This window comes from Haematobia irritans, chromosome 1 (genome assembly GCF_050003625.1).
Source record: "Haematobia irritans isolate KBUSLIRL chromosome 1, ASM5000362v1, whole genome shotgun sequence".
NCBI lineage: Eukaryota > Metazoa > Arthropoda > Insecta > Diptera > Muscidae > Haematobia > Haematobia irritans.
The window spans coordinates 227792828-227813549 of NC_134397.1; the positions used below are offsets into that span (position 1 = coordinate 227792828).

The window sequence follows — 20722 nt, forward strand, 5'->3', positions numbered from 1 at the left end:
GTATGTTTAATAAAGGAAAACAGCCTGCGATTTTGTACGAATGGTAAGGCAGAATATCATAATTACATAACAATATTTAGAGTATCACTTGCGATATTTGCCGAAAATTAAAGTAGGGATTTAATTACGATATATTGTTTTAGTTAGCGGAGCAATTCTTCTATTACTTCTAAAGTTTCGAACATTTTTGCTGGACAGTTTATTAGAACTCTAATACTGCAATGTTTAGAATATCTGAATGCCTCGATGCATTAGTGACATCCGCTTGAAATGACAGCACTTCATGATATTACATTGTTTCCTTTAGCATTACATAGCACTTATCAACGTTTTATTAGAGAAACAAATTATGAATCACGTATTTGCTGATAAAGGATTCCCACTCAAGTACTATCGGTACGTGCTAGTTGTATTGCAACAGAAAATTAAGTAGCACCAATAATACTTGTAAGTTTTACAAAATCAGATAAGAATATATGCACTTAATTTCGAGAGATAAAATACTTTGACTGTCTGATTATAATTGGGACTTTCTCAATGTAAAATGGAGAAAGTTATTTGATTTCACTTCAAAATATCTTTAGAATCAACGATCGTTGTTCTACTTAGTGCTATATAAACAATGTATTGCCCGTGAAGAATTCAGTTGCAAACAAACAACATAGTGAAACTGAATATCCTAAGATATAGGATTGCAGGACAACATTAGTTTTTTTTAATTGTGTGAGAAAATTATTCTAACGTAAGTATCAATATTAGCAAAAGCCCTCAAAATTTATCACGAAATCCTTCGAAGCAATATAAGATTAATTCATGTGAATACATGTTCTTCTCTTTCCCCTTTTCCCCAGAGAACAATGATTTCCAACACCTTGATTGTCACCATTTTAATGGTTTTAAGCCTTAATATTGCTTGTGGACTCTCTGCTTATAAGAAGACCGATCATGCTTTAGTTGCTCGAAAATTGGTACATCAGGCGAATTGGGCTGCAGTTGGATCTATCTCTACCCATCGTAAACTAAAGGATTACCCAATGGTCAATGTCCTAGCTGTCAATGATAATAATGAGAAAAAAGACTCCTTAGGCCGTATTCAATTTCTTTTAACCAACTTGGATTTTACCGGTAAAGATGTAAAACAAAATAATAATGTTACACTTCTGTTCTCTGATGAACAACTACTTCATTGTTCTGAACAAAATATGGATCCTATGGAACCAACATGTGCCCGCACTATTATCAGTGGTAAAGTTTTGAAGGTAAGTTAGCTATATCTAATAAAATATTTTTTGTTCAAAATTTATTAGAAACATGGTGTTTTTACATTTTAGTTGGATGAAAATACTAAGGATTATCAAGCCTCTGTAGCTTCATTCGTTGATCGCCACCCTGCTGCCCAGAAATGGATAGATAGTACGATATTTCCCCGAAATTTGCTTATTCCATTATAATATATATATTTTTCTTTTTTCTAGAACATAACTTCTATTTGTGCGAATTGGAAATTACAAATATCTTTGTTTTGGACTTTTATGGAGGTGCTAACAATGTCAAGCCTGAAGACTATTACAAGATCAAATTGTGAACTTTTTCAAATAATATTTTGATGTAGTTATATTGTGGATTGTTAATACGAAATTTTCGAGTTCTAAATAAAATTGATAAAAGCATGTACGAGTATGTAGTAAAATTTATAAAATATTCACTGCCTCATTTTTAATGACAATTTTCGTTTATATTACGAAGCTTCTTCTATCAGTGTAGCGACATCCCCTTATTGTGGTAACATATGTGGTTAACTTCCATAAGTGAGTGCTTTGTTGAAATTATATATACACAACTATTTATAGACGAATCTCCCAATTTAGTACGTTGACGACAGAGAAGCCGAAATTGACCTAATATGTAATTGATCTAACACGTAATTTACACAATATTGAGGAAAAATGTATTTAAATTGATACTTTTTTGATATAAAGAAAGTTTGTAATCTTTGCTTCAAAAATTTTGTTTATTAAAATTAGGACACGTATCTTGGAAATTTGCTTCCATCCGTAAAAGACGTATGTCGTTGAATTAAGGCAAACTTTCTTTAAAGTACAGAATAACATTTTAGATTTAAAGAAATCGCCATTACTTAACTGATACATTGAATCTTTACATTTAGGATAAAAACGCTTCAAATATAGGCTAAGACTTATTTTGAGCATTTTGCATCATCTTTGGGTTTATATTTTTTTTTTTTTTTTGGATTAAAACAAATATTCTTTATTTTCAAGTATTTGTTATAATTTGGATTTTTTAACTGCCTTTTGTTTGGGCGTGGACTTTATTAATATATTGCAAATAGCTATTAAAAATTCGATAAACGAGATCTGTATCCTAATTTTAGTTTTATTGATCCAAGATTTAAGACTACATAGATCTCTAAAAACTGTCTTTATTTTAAAGAATCCGCATCTCTGGCTGGGAATGTCAAAATCCTTAGGGGAAGAAAATCTTTGGATCCAAGTAAACTGTTTTTTGAGTGTAAATACCTAATTTAAAGAGAGTTTATATCGGCCCATGTTTAGATGTAGTCTTCATATGAACCCGATTTGACTTCGCGATTTCTTCAGATTTCGATGGAAATTTAAATACTCAGCTATAGCCTTCTGCTGCTGAAATTTTTACTTGTTCATTTGAGTGCAAAGGTGGTTTTAGAAGTTGCCATGATTTTATAAGTTGCCATACCATATTTTCTAGACAAATCGTCTATATGGAGGCTACATCTATATCGCTTCTGATATAGCTGATACCGCATTTCAAGACGATCACTCAAAAAACGGGGCGCTAATGCCAACTAAACTTTATTTTAGTTGGTGAGAATTTGTTGATTTTAGTTTAAATGTTTCCTTCTTTGAATAACTTTTTGTTTACGTGACGTGAACTAAAAATTAGAAAAAGTTGTATACAAATATAGTGCACAATTTTACGAAAAAATAAACCAAAATTTTTTTTCATGGTGGGTTCATTTTTTTGGTTGTGGATTGGTTCGCTATACTCATAGGAAAAAGGCTGCAAAAAAATATGCGATTCTTTGTCTAGCGAAACAAAATTTGTAAAATGTTAAGTTTTACAATATTACTCAACGATTTTCAAGGACCAAACACAGTTATTTTTATACCCTCCACCATAGGATGGGGGTATATTAAATTTTTCATTCCGTTTGTAACACATCGAAATATTGCTCTAAGACCCCATAAAGTATATATATTCTGGGTCATGGTGAAATTCTGAGCATGTCCGTCCGTCTGTTGAAATCACGCTAACTTTCGAACGAAACAAGCAGACTTGAAACTTGGCACAAGTAGTTGTTATTGATTTAGGTCGAATGGTATTGCAAATGGGCCATATCGGTCCACTTTTACGTATAGCCCCCATATAAACGGACCCCCAAATTTGGCTTGCGAGGCCTCTAAGAGAAGCAAATTTCATCCGATCCGGCTGAAATTTGGTACATGGTGTTAGTATATGGTCTCTAACAACCATGCAAAAATTGGTCCACATCGGTCAATAATTATATATAGCCCTCATATAGACCGATCCCCCGATTTGGCTTGCGGAGCGTCTAAGAGAAGCAAGTTTCATCCGATCCGGCTGAAATTTGGTACATGGTGTTCATATATGGCCTCAAACACCCATGCAAAAATTGGTCGAAATCGGTCCATAATTATATATAGCCCTCAAATAAACCGATCCCCAGATTTGACCTCCAGTGCCTTTTGGAGAAGCAAAATTCATCCGATCTGGGTGAAATTTGGTACGTGGTGGTAGTATATGATATTTAACAACCATGCCAAAAGTGGTCCATATCAGTCCATAATTATATATAGCCCACATATAAACCAATTCCGAGATTTGGTTTTGGAGCCTCTTGGAGCAGCAAATTTCATCCGAGTCAGTTGAAATTTGGTACATTGTGCTAGTATATTGCCGTTAATAACCATGCCTAACTAGGTCCATATCGGTCTATAGTTATATATAGTCCTCAGATAAATCGATCCCCAATCACACAAAAATTGGTCCATATCAAGTTCATATCAAGCACATATAAGCGACCCCATGTTTCAATTCTGGCTCTCTACGTACCGTGCAAAGGTCCATATCGATTCGTAATTATTTGTAGACTTACCTACACGCTCACAAAAAATCGCTTCTGTAACATATACTCCCAAACATATTTTGCTTCAAGCATATACATTTTTGGGTATTGCCCAAACATTTATATGTTTGATCTCTTCCAATATATAATATGTTTGAAAGCATATTGGTCTAAACAATATATGTTTGGGTAGTCTAAGTTCCAAACATTTTGTATTTTTGCATCCAAATTCAATAATGTTGTCTTCCAAAAAACAATATGTTATTATGTGAACATATAATATGTTTGGAAGCATTTTGCACCCAAAAATATTATATGCTTAAAAAAATTCTCCAAAACAATATTGTGCTCAAAATTTTATTTATTTATTTATATATTTACAATCATAATGAATTATGAAAATAAACAGGTAATATTGGTGCTGACAACATAGGTTTTCGACCTGAATGCTCAAAATTTTGTTTCTGCCCAATTGTATATTCCCCGACATCTTTCTCACTTCCACGAGATTTTTTAGTTCTTAGCACCTTTTTCTGTAATACAAACATTGTAGAAGAAATTATTCAATTTTATGATTTTTTATTTTTATTTTAATTTTACCTTTTGCCGGACGGGGAATCGAACAGCGGACCACACAGTTTGTAAGGATCAAAGAAGTAGCTGATCAATTGCCCAAGGAAAAATAAAATGTTAATTTTGTAATAACAAGCAACAACCACCAATTCAATATCGCTCCCTGTTAAATAGCGTTCCAAGCTACTAAACACATATATGTTTATAGGCTATTTCCAAATTAATATATGTTTGCATCCAAGCATATTATATTTACAAACATTTTATGTCCCAAACATAATATGCTCTAACATATTAACATATATGTCCCAAACATGTTATGCTAGTTTATGAACATTATATGCTTGCACTCAAAAATATTGTGTTTAAAAATTTGTGTTCCAAACATATAATGTTTATAGCCAAACATATGAAAAACAGTCTTTTTCATCCGTGCATATACACCATTCAGAAGAATTTTTCATTCAAATTTTAGATAGTTTTTATAAAATTATATTTCGTGGCATATTCGATTTTGCTTAATAAGATGTGCAAGATACATAAAACACACATTAAAGTGTCGAAATATGTTATTTATTTGAGTTAAAAATCTTCTAACTTTGCATACGATATCTGTACATTTGGCCCAGACAGAAAAAATGTTCGTGTAAAGTGTTGTCCTGAACACCTCTTAAGTGTGACACCTCAAGAAAGCGATACATGTGTGTCCCAGAATAGGCACGAATGTCTAAAAACACTTGAAAACGTTTAGCTTATAGATCTCTAATAATACAACATTTAGAACATCTGAACACAACGGCAAATTGGGGTAGTTTACTTCCAACTACACCATTTCATTTTATTACATTGTTTCCCTTATTAAAGCATAGTACTCGTACTTATTAAAGGTCTTATTAGAGAAACAAATTATGCATCACGTATTTGCTGATAAAGGATTTCCACTCATGTATTATCGGTACGTGCGTGTTGAATTGCAACAGAACATTAAGTAGCCCCAATAATATTTGTAAGTTTTATAAAATCAGATAAGAATATTTGCACTTAATTTCTAGAGATAAAATAGTTTGACTGTCTGATTACAATTCGGACTTTCTCAATGTAAAATGGAGAAAGTTATTTGATTTCACTTAAAACTATCTTTAGAAACAACGACCTATATTATACTCAATACTATATAAACAATGTATTTCTTATGAAGAACTCAGTTGCAAAGAAACAACATAGAGAAACAGAATATCCTAAGATATAGGATTGCAGGACAATATTCGTTTTTTTTTAATTGTGTGAGAAAATTATTCTAACGTAAGTCTCATTATTAGCAACAGCCCTCTAAATTTAACACGAAATACTTCGAAGCAATATAAGATTAGTTTCTATGAGAACCTTTCCTCTTCTCCAGTGAACGATGATTTCCAACACCGTGATTGTCACCATTTTAATGGCTTTATGTCTTAACATTGCTTGTGGACTCTCTACTTATAAAAAGACCGATCATGCTTTAGTTGCCCGAAAATTGGTACATCAGGCGAATTGGGCTGCAGTTGGATCTATCTCTACCCATCGTAAACTAAAGGATTATCCAATGGTCAATGTCCTAGCTGTCAATGATAATAATGAGAAAAAAGAATCCTTAGGCCGTATTCAATTTCTTTTAACCAACTTGGATTTTACCGGTAAAGATGTAAAACAAAATAATAATGTTACACTTCTGTTCTCCGATGAACAACTACTTCATTGTTCTGAACAAAATATGGATCCTATGGAACCAACATGTGCCCGCACTATTATCAGTGGTAAAGTTTTGAAGGTAAGATTGCTATATCTCATGAAATATTTTTTGTTAAAAATTTATTAGAAACATGGTGTTTTTACATTTTAGTTGGATGAAAATACTAAGGATTATCAAGCCTCTGTAGCTTCATTCGTTGATCGCCACCCTGCAGCACAGAAATGGATAGATAGTACAATATTTTCCCTAAATTTGCTTATTCCATTATAATATATATATTTTTTTCTTTTTTCCAGAACATAACTTCTATTTGTGCGAATTGGAAATTACAAATATCTTCGTTCTGGACTTTTATGGTGGTGCTAACAATGTCAAGCCTGAAGACTATTACAAGATCAAATTATGAACTGTTTATTTTTTTGGGTAATATATCACAATAACTTTACGAACTGTAAATAAATGTTGCAAACACATATTTGCTATTAAATATTGAAACAAATCTGGTGGGGGTGTGACATTTATGGTAGTTTTGTTCCAGGTGCTGAAGTCTCTGTGGGGTGAACCCATAGGAGATTTGTATCAAAAATAGAGCAGACTCATCTGCCTTATATATTTGATCGTCACATTGACTGTTTTTATGAATTTTTGTTTTAAACGTCTCGAGAGGTTAAAAATGGCTTGCTAATTGTTCACCGGACATTTTTAGGCATTTTTTACATAAAAATTTAAATTTTGCAACCAACTAACTATTGTTAGCAGAAAACTTGTCATGTCATACATTTTTATCTGCTTGCCTCATATGTCCACTTTTGTTAATATTATTTTAGTTTCTAAACAATAAAATAAAACAAACAATTGTTGCGATACAAACAAATGTTCGAATAATTGAGCTGTCCCGACTACTGGATGTCTAGATTTGCGGGTGTCCGGATTAGTTAAATGAAAGAGTTTGAGAAATCTGGTCTGGCATATGAAATTCTACGCTCAAAAAATTTGTTATTCTGTAATCTAAAAAATTAATCAAATTTATTTAAATTTACGATAATTTATACAGTGTCACCATTGGTGCAAATAGAATATGCTGCACAATAAATCAGCGAAGCGATATGGATATATTTCCAACGGAATATCCATACACAAAGCATTAAATTTGATATTAGAATGATTGTAATTATAATCGCAGAAAATCATAGTCGAAAAAAAACAAACGAATTATTGCTATTTTAGCAGAATTTGCCTTAAATGCAAAACATCTGAAATTTAGTAATATGAAAGACTCGTATTAATTAGCTGAAAATGACTGCAGTTTCGAATTATACAAAATATGAAAATTTCTTCTTTTATGTATACTTAACGAAATACTTCGAAGGTAAGACAATATACTAATTTACTGCACTTATACCCTGTTCCCTTATCCAGAGTTACCGTTGCGCTACTTTAGTGGCAAATTTCTTTATATTGTAATATATTATACACATTTCAACAAATAGCATTAGGAATATTACAGATATCATTAGATTCCTAACAAATAATCGAGTTCACGAGTAGAATATAATATTTGTGAGCAAATTTTCTTTTTTACCATAATAGTGGGCTCGTTCATTGCCACTTAAAATTTCTCGCTCTTGTGAACCTCGTAAATGTTGGTTAAATTCCACTATTAAAGCATTAATTAACCAAAGGGATCTGACTTATAAACGCTGGAAAAGATTTAAAACGCCACAGCTACATTACGAATTCCGTTTACTAAGAACAGAAGTAAACAAATCTATTCAGAGAGCCAAAAATAATTATTTTAAAAAACATTTTGAGTCGGCGATAGATTCTCGCAAAAAGTGGAAGGCTATTCGTGAAATTGGGATTGGATGTACGAAACAGCAACAAATAAATACAGATCCAAACGAACTCAATGAAAAATTCTTAAACTTACCAATTCGTACTGCACCTACAATTACCTGTCGAACAATCAAGACACATACGTTTCCTTCTTACTCCGACTTCGAATTTGCGTGTATTAGACCAGTTGATGTTTTTAACAGCTGTTCATCTGTAAAATCTAATGCTGTGGGAATGAATTGCATTCCACAAAAATTCATAAAAATATGTTTGCCACTGCTACTTCCATTTATTACTGATATTTTCAATCAAATTATAACAACAAGCATTTTACCAAATTGTTGGAAGCATGCGAAAATCGTGCCTATACCGAAGAATAAAGATGGAACTGAATATCGCCCAATCTCTATTTTGCCCTACCTTTCTAAGGTATTTGAAAGACTAATACACTCGCAAATGTCAGATTATACTACAAATTATAATTTGTTATACTATAAGCAATCTGGATTCATAGCAAAACATAGTTGTAACATATTGAACGCGTTAAGAACTCCAAAAATCTGGGCGTAATCTTCAACGAATCACTAACGTGGAAGGACAATATTTGTGCTATTGCTGGGAAAGTATTTGGTATGCTACGCACTCTTCGCCAAACTCAGTTCTATACACCTCAACATGTACGTATGCTTCTAGCAAAGTCTTACTTCATGCCAATTCTTCTCTACGGATGTGAATTATTTTGTAACACTGATACTGTTAGTAAACGTCGCCTTGAAAATGCATTTAGTCCCATTATCAGATATACCTATATACCTAATTTCAAAAGTAACTTATATGGCGTTGACTTTTCCCAACTCTTGAAAATAAGAATTTTAATCCTCCTGCACAAAATCGTTTACACAAAAGATCCTCTATATCTGTACAGCAAATTACGTTTTGGAAGAACAAACAGAAGAATGTTAATGTACAAACTCTTAGTGTCCGAATGGCATTTCTTCCATACTGCTACCCTCTTTGGAACTCATTACCTACATCAATCCAATTCATTGGCGACGCTAATACCTTCAAGAAATCAATTTTTAATTATTTTTCAGACTCATCATAGCATTCCATTGTCTTCACTAAGTTTTTAAATTTAACTTTGATAACATTTATTTTTACCTTTAAATTTTTGTTTTTATTATTATTATTATTATTATTATTATTATTATTATTATTTTCATTTATTTACTTTATTGGTTTTTGTCCATAAATTTTGTTTAAATTAATTATTTATTATTACTAATTTATATTTTCTATTATAATTATTTTCTAAATTCCTTGTTTACTATCATTTTGTTAACTAGCAATCAACTAGTAATTATAAGATTATTAATATCTTGTTGTATATGAAACTCGAAAATTGAAATAAATTCAAATTCTTTTAGTACTGGATACCCAAGCCGTGAAATACTAAAAGAAAACAGATGTGCAACACTGGAATCAGCTGTTTAAATGATCCTATGCAAGGATGTTCTGGATAGCTCATACAAATGGTGCACCGAGTACTAAAAGACAACAAGCCATTATCAGTGTATACATTTACCGCCTAAAAGTATGCACGCAATTTTTTAAAGTAGTCAAAACAAGGTTTATCTTTTGAATATTCAATTTCAAAGATTATCAACTAAATGGAGTTAAAGTTAATGTTAGACTAGTTATCTAAATTATAAAAAGTTATTTTACTGCGTTATATAACATACTGATATAAGAGCGTTTAATTGGTGAATTGTGCAAACTTTTTTAAAATGAATGTGAAATCTTTTATGGCTTGTGGCACTTCCAAGAAATTCTTTGGGTAGCTCTAGGTCGAAAGGCAAGATTATAGGAAACGAACGTATACAATATGTGTCAAGAAAAAAGTATTCAACAGAAATCGAAAATGAATTGATCGCCAGTCAAGCGCTTTTGATGAAACTAAATATAACAAATAGAAAAATAGGAAAAACAGCAGTACTCAGTTCGATTTTTTAACCCTAGACAGACGTATAGCAGTTTACCGCACCCTCTCTGAAAATGAATACTTGAAATGTGTTTTTTTTTTGCTCCACAATAAATAAAAGTTTATCTAAAACAACCAACGTTGTTTCTGTTATTGCCGACTTGAATATATATAGATTAGGTCCGTCCTAACTTATACCTTTTAAGAAATAAATTTTTGATGATACCGGGTAATGGTATGTATAGATGTTATGTTTATTTCAATATGTACTAGTAAATAAAAAACAAAAGCATATACTTTTATAAAATTAACATAAACTTAAAAACTTTTTATACCATCTGTAACAGTTAAACTTTTTAGACATTTATGTATAGCATACAAAATTCAAAAAACAAATAAATCAAATATACCTATTCTGGTAATACATATCTTCAGCTAAACTATCTTAGGTTAGCAGAAAATTGTTGATGAAGGACGAAATATTAAAAAAAAACATAAACAAACCGTTTTATTCACGTCAAGGTGGGTATAAAGTTCGATATTCAAAAACGTAACTAAAGAAAAAAATGGTGCAATTAAAAACAAATATTTCTCGAATTCCGCGTGCGAATATTGTTCACTGATTAAAACGCGTGACAAACTGATTATATGTGGTTACCAATATAACTCAAGTACTCTAATTAAAAGACTGCAACATATTGTTGTATAGTTAATAAAAACAAATAAATAAAATAAAACTAAAACAATTAATACAAATTTGTTCAAGAATTTGTAAATTTAAATAAGGACGCGATGGGCAATTAAAGACAAAATGTTTTTATATATCTTTCCCTTTTGGAAAAAAACGAAAATTTAAAAGAACACTTCACGTTACGTAAAACGAATAGTAATATATACTTAAATTTCTTATGGACCAAATATGTCTACAAAACACTGAAGAGCTGAGGATCCTCCAATTGTGATTTACACATCTTATAATTTTTAATTATATTTTGTTTTGTAGAAACTTGTCTACAAACGATTATTTTTTTCCACATCACCAAAAGTTTCCAATCGTCTAGAATAGATTTACAGTTTGTGTCATATGTTTCATAAAACTCTAAAAGATCTAGTTGACCTTTAACGATGTAAATGCCAAAATCACATAGCTGTAGTAGAGTTATAACAACTTTCTCATTAATCCTATACGAAGTTATACGGTGGATAAAAATACAAAATAATGATTAGAAGGACAGTAAAACAATGTAAACTTACCTCTTAGAATTTTCGGTATTGTAAATGAGTAAAATTTTGATTGTCTGCAGCATATTAGTATAGTATGTAAACCAAATGTAATGTTCCTCGTAAACATTAAGTATATTTGTTCGAATGTTCATTAATAATTGATATGATTGTATTATAAAATCTACATGGGAGAAAATGGAAAAAATAAAATTCTAATTAGTTACTCACTAGAAATTGAACTGATAAATTGAAGATAAAAAAAAATAGTTTATCGCTTTGTATATGGATAATGTTATATAAACTCATTAGAGATATAAGATTGACTTACTTTTATAGGCCAAATATCGAGCATGTTTTAATTCTATGTTAATTCTATGGTCATTTTGTGGTCCAAAATATTTTCTAGCATGTAAATGCATCATAGTGTGTAATATATAAATATCACGTTCGCCGATTCCATTAGTATTCCAATTTTTCAAATCATGAATAAGTTTGGTTTCTAGAATACGCATATCATTTAAATATTTCTTACGCATAGTTACGAAGCTCTTTTTACACTTTGGGCACTTTTTCATATTTGAAGTAACGGACACATTTGTACATGAATTGCAGTAGATTTCATTACGTAATATCTGTAAATAAGGAAATATTAAATTATATTTTATGCAACACTGTTCAATTTCATAGAGGAATTAAAATGAAAATTTCAGACGAGGATCTATATGGTATATTAAGGTTAGTCACTACTACAAGCAATTTAACGCATACAGAACTACCACAATTTCCCCTAATTCATTAATCTAGATTATGGATTAAAAAATTAATACGTCTTCGACTTGGCCACACCACGCTAATCCACAAGCAAATCTTCAATATTGAACCTGCGGAATTGTGTCCGGCATGCGCCTTGCAGCAAGTGACCATTAAACACATTATTTTCAGTTGTACCAAGATAATCGAAGCTCAACTTACAATTTTGGCTCACCTTCTTCTAAAGGCAACAACAACAGTTAATATCCAAAATGTTCACATCCTTTTAAGTATATGGAATCTTATTTAATTACATATCAATATTTTAACATAGATTTAGGTCGAAAGCCTTAGTTGTTAGTAACTCTATTTTTTGTATTTATTTTCACCGTGGTGCAATGGTTAGCATGCCCGCCTTGCATACACAAGGTCGTGGGTTCGATTTCTGCTTCGACCGAACACCAAAAAGTTTTTCAGCGGTGGATTATCCCACCTTAGTAATGCTGGTGACATTTCTGAGGGTTTCAAAGCTTCTCTAAGTGGTTTCACTTGCAATGTGGAACGCCGTTCGGACTCGGCTATAAAAAGGAGGTCCCTTGTCATTGAGCTTAATATGGAATCGGGCAGCACTCAGTGATAAGAGAGAAGTTTACCACTGTGGTATCACAATGGACTGAATAGTCTAAGTGAGCCTGATACATCGGGCTGCCACATAACCTAACCTAACCTATTTATTTTCATAATTTATTATGATTTTAAATAAATAAATTAATAATAATAATAATGGTTAGTCTCTATTGTAAAGCTAGACATTTTTGAGATAATCGGAATGCTTTGATATACGAGCGCTACTTATGTTGTTTAGAACAACTTAAAAGATACATCTCGTCCAAAAAAAAATGGAATAAAATCATTTTCTTGCAATTATTCTTTACAACTTTCGACGTGCATTAACTCAACAACAACAGTGGGAGCCACCGTGATGCAATGGTTAGCATGCCCGCCTTGCATACACAAGGTCGTGGGTTCGATTCCTGCTTCGACCGAACACCAAAAAGTTTTTCAGCGGTGGATTATCCCACCTTAGTAATGCTGGTGACATTTCTGAGGGTTTCAAAGCTTCTCTAAGTGGTTTCACTTGCAATGTGGAACGCCGTTCGGACTCGGCTATAAAAAGGAGGTCCCCTGTCATTGAGCTTAACATGGAATCGGACAGCACTCAGTGACTGAATAGTCTAAGTGAGCCTGATACATCGGACTGTCACCTAATCTAACCTAACCTAACTCAACAACAGTGCAATTCAATTTTTGGCGATGAACCTCCGTCAAGGAACATCAAAGGGTCCAAAGAAATACTCGAAAAATACAATCGTTTTGCTTCGACACATCGTCTATGACATCATGACAGTTATTGGTTCAAATACATGCAAAAGTGTATAGATCTTAATGGAGAATATTCAGTTTATTTTTATTTATTTGGTTTGCACTCAAAAACAGTAAAGCGATTTTCGGTGATTAATATTTGTTTTGGGTTTCTAATCCCGAAATATAAAAGGCAAATCTCGAAGGTTCGGGTTTTCCACCAACACACTACATTAGAAGTGCAAAAATAAATATGACGGCGATTATATTTTTTTATGAAAATTTGTCAAATTATGGATGGAAAAATGCAGGGCATTGATTGGGAGACATGGTATATTTCTAAATTAATTTAATTGATTAAAAAAAGTAACCGCGAAAACAATCTGAGTTTCGGCTCGTAATTTAAACACAATAGCCAGCCATCTTTAGGTGAAAAATTTCGTTTTTATCATGTTCAATTAGTTATGAAATACGAGCTACATCAAAATATACTTTTTTAACAAATATTCGGTTCATCTCTTTGAAATTAGAAATAAGACCTCGTCTTTGAAATTCCAAATTCCTTTGTCGAAATGTATGAAAATAATGGAAAGTTATATATACTTACGGTCGGTTCTAGTTTTTCTTCGCCACTACAAAATTTACACAGGCATACTATGCCAAGTTGTTTAAGATATAACATCCTTTCTTCACAATTGTTACGCATATAATGAGCATTATTAAATGATACGAATAACTGTTCTCCAGATTCAATGGTTCTCAAAGCTTTTCCAACAACTATGCCATCATTTGTTATACTGCAAAAATGATAGAAATAAATCTTACATTAGAATGCCCATAATTAAAATAATTTATAGAAGGTTTTCAAAATTTTCTGCTTTTCAACTTACAGTATTTCAACATTTGGATAACATGAGTGTTTGAACTGACTCAAAGTCGGTGAGTAAACTCGCAAAATATGGTTTATATCTTTCACAATTTCATCGACTATGGTAAAGTGTTGGCCATAATGATTGTGAAATGAACGGGCAAACCGTTTCACAAAGAAACACCTTTGTACCACTGACATTTGAGCCAAATTAGTATTAATTTTTCTTAAAGATTCCTCACTGACAGGATTTTTGGCATTAGATTTATATAGAACCGTCTCAACTACTTCCGGATTAAAATAAATTTCAATTAGGTGGTCTTTATATACGGACGTTAAATGATTGAAGCGTCGACATTGCTGTGGCTCAATGCGATTCTTTGGTAAGAGAGGTTTCATCTTAGTATTATCCTTTGTCGTTTTTAATACTTCTTGACAATATTCCCATATATCCTTATTGACATCAACATTGTAAAATTGATTTAGATCGCTTATGATTTCATCATGTTTTTCACCTGAAGATTTATCAGAACGAATTATTTGTTCTATATCCGACAAATTTTGAAAGTTCGCCGTATTCCCTTCTCCAATATCACAATCGAAAGTATTCAGCAATAGATTCGTATGTAGGCGCATGAGAAGGCTACCAACGATAATTAATTTCTGTTTTTTTGAAATATTCAATTGGCTGAAATATGTCTCCAATAGATAGGTATTGGTATCGATAAATATGGCCAAACGAAATGCAGTAGCAATCATTGTGGAGTATTGTGTTTTTGTTAAGATATTGTACATGGGTTCCATTTTTAAGACACAAAGGTATTTGTCTTCTTCTATTCCATCCTCTTTTAGGCTTTCAAGTATACCAAACCAAACGTCCAGCGCTGTTTTGTTTTTATGAAAATTTTCATTTTTAAAAATACCTTCTGCCAAGGCATTTGCAATTTTTGTAAATATACGAAATAATGAACATGCATCGAGCATAAGTAGTGTGAGTTGTTTGTAACCATTACATTCGATGGCATGTTCTTGGCTGTCCTTTTCCATGCAATCTAATGAGCAATATGTTTTATAACGACAATTTAAACAGGTATACGCATGCTGCATTGTTTGACCGAGGCATACTTCACAACGTAGTAATGGTGCATTTATCGAATATATTATTGGAATATCAACAAATATATCCTCGGATTTTTGATATTTGCATTGTGCGAAAATGCCACCTCTGTATGAAAAAGAATATACATATTTAATATAACCAAAAATTCAATCAAAATAGGTGCATACTTATGTCCAATATTTCCATTGCATTTTTTACCCCGCGCCTTTGAATAAATACCCACTTGCAAATATTGGTGGTCATTATCAAGATCATTTAGCTCATTAAGGAAACGAGATATAAATTTATCAGTTTTCTCTGAAATGAGAGAACATATTGACATTTCGGAGTAGTGCAAAAATGTTTCTTTATGAGCATTCCAGTATTCTATTATACATAAGCTTATATTTTTGTACATTAAACAACAAATTGTAAAATTCGTAACTTTTAAAATTCAAATTTAAAAATCAAAAATATTAGTTTTTTGTATATTCCTGCACTCTAACATGCTTACAATTTCAAAAAGTTCTTAATATGTTGCTATAAGACCCTTGATTAAATTTGTTGTTTTTTTAAACCAAACTAAAATCCTTTTTACGATTATCAATCTTAAAAAAACTGACTTTTCTACTGTGTCTACTAACTTTTCTTTAGGAGTAACAAATCACTTTCGGTATTCGTAACCCTATCTCGATAAAATACAGTTTTGTGAGAAATTAATACGAAACTTACCTATACATTCCTTGAGTAACATATCGTCTGGCAAACAATCTTAAAAGAAGAAAATAATTTATCGATGATGTTTAATTGCGAAGAACTCTTACCTTTAAAGGTATTGTATTTTCTGAAATACATTTTTGCTTTCATAATCTGTCCCATCATGTACATACAAAGTGTTAATTTCCCGTATACTTCACATGTATCTACGATTGGTTCATACTTTACACATTCCATAACATGTAAAAACATTTCAAAATCATTTGAGGCATTCTGAAAAGATGGATAAATTTACAAACAAAAAAAAAAAGCTAGGAAATGTTCGGCCTGGCCGAATCTTATTTGTCCTCCACCATGGATTGCGTACAAAGTTCTACTAAATGCAGTCATCCACAATCGAATTTCATGGGCTGTGGCTACAGTCGACAATGGTAAGGTATCATTGTTTTTAAAATTTTTAGTTCATATGGAGTCAGTGTTGGATAAAAAAAATGGAAGATTAAATAACACTTTATCGACTTATATTGGAGGCTATATAATTACTACCGATGATGGTGAATGTGATCATTCGATTTTTAACCAAATCGAATAGTCTTAAGAAGAGAAATCAGGGGATCAGTTTATATGCTGATAATAACTTTCCCACGATGTAGAATATTCATTTTATGGAGTGAGTTTCTATGCGTTAAACACGATGAGAAAGTTAGTTACCCCCATCCTATGGAGCATGTAAGGGAAAATAATCCGTATATTATATTTCGATGCATCTATATTAGCGCCACCTATATCTGAAAAATTAGTAATAAAGGAATACAAAAATCGTCTGAATTGCTGTAATACCGAATATACCAAACATTGTTCCACGACAGAAATGTGACAACTACCAAGGTCATATGGTAAAAGATGAGCATTCACATTTATATTAGAGGTGTGCACGTGACACGAAATTTTCGTGACTCACGAAAATTTTCGTGACTCACGCGTGAGCCGTGAGTCACGATGGAGTCAATCTCGTGAGCGTGCGTGAGCGTGATCAAGCTGAAAATTTTCGTGCGTGAGCGTGAGTCACGAAAAAAAATTCTTCGTGAATGTGCGTGAGTAAAAATGTTTGATAATTACACTCACGAAAACAAAATCACGCTCACGATTTGAATCACGATAACTACTTTAATCACGCTCACGATTTAAATCACGCTCACGATTTTAATCACGCTCACGATTTGAATCACGCTCACGACTTGTATCACGCTCACGAGTTGAATCACGATCTCGATTTGAATCACGATCACGATGTCAATCGCACTCACGATGTCAGTCACGCCCACGATTTTAATCGCGCTCACGAAATTGGTCACACTCACGACTTTGGTCACACTAAACCTTCCAATGTATGGATTGTGTAATAGTTTTTCAGTTAAAATTAATTGATTAAAAAAGTGATGTTGAAGCGCTGGTTTTCGGTGCAAAAACCGAGTATAGTGCCTTTCCTTAAACAATAAAACCTTTTATAAAATATTGCTTTGTTTTTTTTTTTTCTAACGAAAATGAGAAATATTGTCGAAAAAGTGTACCATAAAAAATTGGTAGATTAAATAAAATTCGAATTAACGAGTAAAGTAGAAAGTCGGGCCGGGCCGACTACATCATACCCCAAATCACCCCTACTGAATTAGTGAACATTGGTTGTAGGGTATCAATGATATAGGTTTGGGGAAAACCACATTTCCATATTTAATAACATTACTGGGTACATGGTAGTTTTATCATAATCTGAACAGAAATGTCTGATATTAACATAGGAGTATAGTTGATTCTGAACCTACAGAGTTATTTAGTATGCTACTAATATTGAGTCCTTTATTAAAAAAACTGGAAATCGCTCAATTAGTGTGGGTAATAAATTCAAATTTCTGAAAATAGGGTAATAGATTTATGTAATAGCTACATATAAGTCTCAATACGATCGGCTAATACATGTTTATTTGAAATTTGAGCAACATAGGTTAATAAATAAGAGTATTGTGGTCAAATTTGGGAAAATCGATCGATGCATTTATATGGGAGCTATATCCATATATTGGTTGATACCACAGAGGGTTGCCTTGAGCTAAATTAGAGTAAGATCGGGTATTAGATAAGGCTACTATGGTTAGAAATAAAGTTACAAGGGGTACATTTTTCAAAAACGGGCGAAAAATATATATAAGAGCTATATATAAATATGACCCGATTTGGATTATATTTTGCAGGTTTTGTTGATATTACAGGAGATTACCTTGTGCTAACTTTGAGTAAGATCGGTTAATAAATGAGGCCACAATGGTCAACAATAAGGTTATAAGGGGCAAATTTTGAAAATTGGGCGCTACATATATATGACAGCTATATCCAAATCTGCACCGATTTGGATGATATTTTGCACATAGAGTCAGTGGATTACATTGTGACAAATTTGACGCCGATCGGTTAGTAAATGAGCGCAATCTGACCCCATTTATCGAAATCGGGCGATACATATACACAGTTTACACAAGTTTACATAAGAAATTTAAGAACTTGTATTTTCTTTAATTGTTAAAATATAATAAAATATGCATATATATGCTTTAGATTTTGTAAATTAATTTGAAAAACAAAGTATTTGTCCATTTTCAAGAAGATGTTTTTAGTCTGGATTATAAACAACAACAAGAAACATGTTTAGTTATAAGGTAAAAACCTCAAGGGTATGTAAACTTATGTGAGACTGTGTATATGGGAGCTATATCTAAATTCAATAGCGTTCGTCCTTGTGCCAATAAAGAGCCACATATCAAATTTAATCAAAATCGGTTAATAATTGCGACCGGAACCCTGCGAACAACAAATACATGGACGGACACCAAGGGCTAGATCAACTTAGGAGGTGATTCTGAGTCGATCGGTATATATGTATTTTAATTTCCATTAAGTTAGCATAGAAAAATATTTTAGTTCATTCGTACTAAGAAGTATTCAACCTTTCAATTAAGCCAACTGCCTAAACATTTGAGAATAACAATTGGAAAATTACCAAGAAGTATTTATTTTTGTCATTACAAGTAAGTCATTATAACTCATCGCAATTTAATACAACGTGTAATGACAGCTTTACTCCTGGTAATGCCAATTCTAATGAGATGTGGTTGCCTAGTTTTTGCTGGGAATATATATTATTTATCGTCAAATTAGCATTTCTACAGTCGTGAATGTGCGTAAATTCTTCACAAAATTTTTCGTGTATTTGTAACAATTCTCTGTCGCGAGTGTGAGCGTCAAGAACAATTTTCGTGCGTGAGTTTTGGAAAATAAATTCCTTTGTGAGTGTGCGTGAGCGCCTTGAAATTTTTTCGTGCGTGAGTGTGCGTGAGTGTGCGTGAGCAAAAAATTTCTTTCGTGAGTGTGCGTGATTTTTTAAAATAAATCCATTCGTGAGTGTGCGTGAGTGTGAGCGGCTCGAATATTTTTCGTGCGTGAGCGTGCGCGAGCAAAAATTTTCTTTCGTGAGTGTGCGTGAGCGTGAATGCCTCGAATTTTTTTCGTGCGTGAGTGTGCGTGAGTAGAATTTTTCTATCGTGAGTGTGCGTGAGCGTGATTTTTTAAAATAAATTCATTCGTGAGTGTTCGTGAGCGTGAGCGGTTCGAAAATTTTTCGTGCGTGAGTGTGCGTGAGTAAGATTTTTCCGTCGTGAGTGTGCGTGAGCGTGAGTAAAATATTACTCACGTGCACACCTCTAATTTATATACCATTTAGGTCTCAGCCCGATGATAAAAATGATATGTTTGGGGTTCTCAATATGGCACACAAACGGATGGAGGAGGTGATTTTGGAAACTTACCACAAAACGACATTCATGAAAATAAAGTTGTCCTCTTAGTTTCAAGGCTGAAGCCAACATGGATGAGTCCTTAGGAGCACGTAAAATAACTAAACTGATTAGGAACATACCCTGTAATATGAAAGGTAAATAAGTTTATCTCTGAAAAACACGAAATATTTCACTAAATTACTTGGGCAAATGAGCTTGAATTATTAATTAAAAAGTAATTCTTGGCTTTGCAAAACAAATCCTCTGCAATGCCATAACTCTGTCTATGATAGAATTCTGCTTCTTCATCCAAAACTTTCATCATCGTCTGAGCTTCGCTGCAATGGAGAGACATACCAGATATGATCTTCTGGGCAATAATGTCACAATCAGAATACAAACTTACTGGACATTTAACACATTTAACGTCTTCTCGAAAAGAATACATTCGGGTAAGTTACGTTCCCATTGGATTGATGGTATTGGCAAATGAAGTGGTATTCTATGCATCCTTAAATCCAAACAATTCATGAATGAAGAACGATATGTAAACAAAGGCGCCGAAAGTGTTTTTGATTTAACGGGACCTAGAGTTGCATGTCTACCATTGGC

The 20722-nt window shown here is 32.5% G+C and overlaps 3 protein-coding genes across 4 annotated transcripts; 2 read left to right on the plus strand and 1 right to left on the minus strand.

Annotated features, from left to right (window-relative positions):
• Positions 1-582: 582 nt before the first annotated feature.
• Positions 583-1674, plus strand: LOC142219452 (protein CREG1-like). Its single transcript, XM_075288451.1, has 4 exons — positions 583-742; positions 852-1259; positions 1332-1413; positions 1476-1674. Exons 2-4 carry the CDS (start codon positions 858-860, stop codon positions 1583-1585), a joined length of 594 nt encoding a protein of 197 aa, XP_075144566.1. The 5' UTR covers positions 583-742; positions 852-857; the 3' UTR covers positions 1586-1674.
• Positions 1675-5870: 4196 nt separating this feature from the next.
• LOC142219753 (protein CREG1-like) lies at positions 5871-6919 on the plus strand. The gene is made up of 4 exons (XM_075288613.1): positions 5871-6019; positions 6117-6524; positions 6597-6678; positions 6743-6919. Exons 2-4 carry the CDS (start codon positions 6123-6125, stop codon positions 6850-6852), a joined length of 594 nt encoding a protein of 197 aa, XP_075144728.1. The 5' UTR covers positions 5871-6019; positions 6117-6122; the 3' UTR covers positions 6853-6919.
• A 3574-nt stretch (positions 6920-10493) lies between these two features.
• Positions 10494-20686, minus strand: LOC142220156 (uncharacterized). 2 transcript variants are annotated; one of them, XM_075289167.1, is made up of 11 exons: positions 20517-20682; positions 20313-20448; positions 20141-20251; positions 16391-16556; positions 16299-16337; positions 15755-15884; positions 14490-15692; positions 14207-14396; positions 11816-12119; positions 11518-11668; positions 10494-11445 (listed from the first exon to the last, which is right to left on the minus strand). In XM_075289167.1, exons 1-11 carry the CDS (start codon positions 20639-20641, stop codon positions 11187-11189), a joined length of 2814 nt encoding a protein of 937 aa, XP_075145282.1. In that variant the 5' UTR covers positions 20642-20682; the 3' UTR covers positions 10494-11186. The 2 variants fall into 2 exon arrangements, with proteins under 2 accessions (XP_075145282.1, XP_075145359.1); XM_075289244.1 differs by lacking the exons at positions 10494-11445; positions 11518-11668 and having other exon boundaries at positions 11846-11986; positions 12044-12119; positions 20517-20686.
• Positions 20687-20722: the final 36 nt, after the last annotated feature.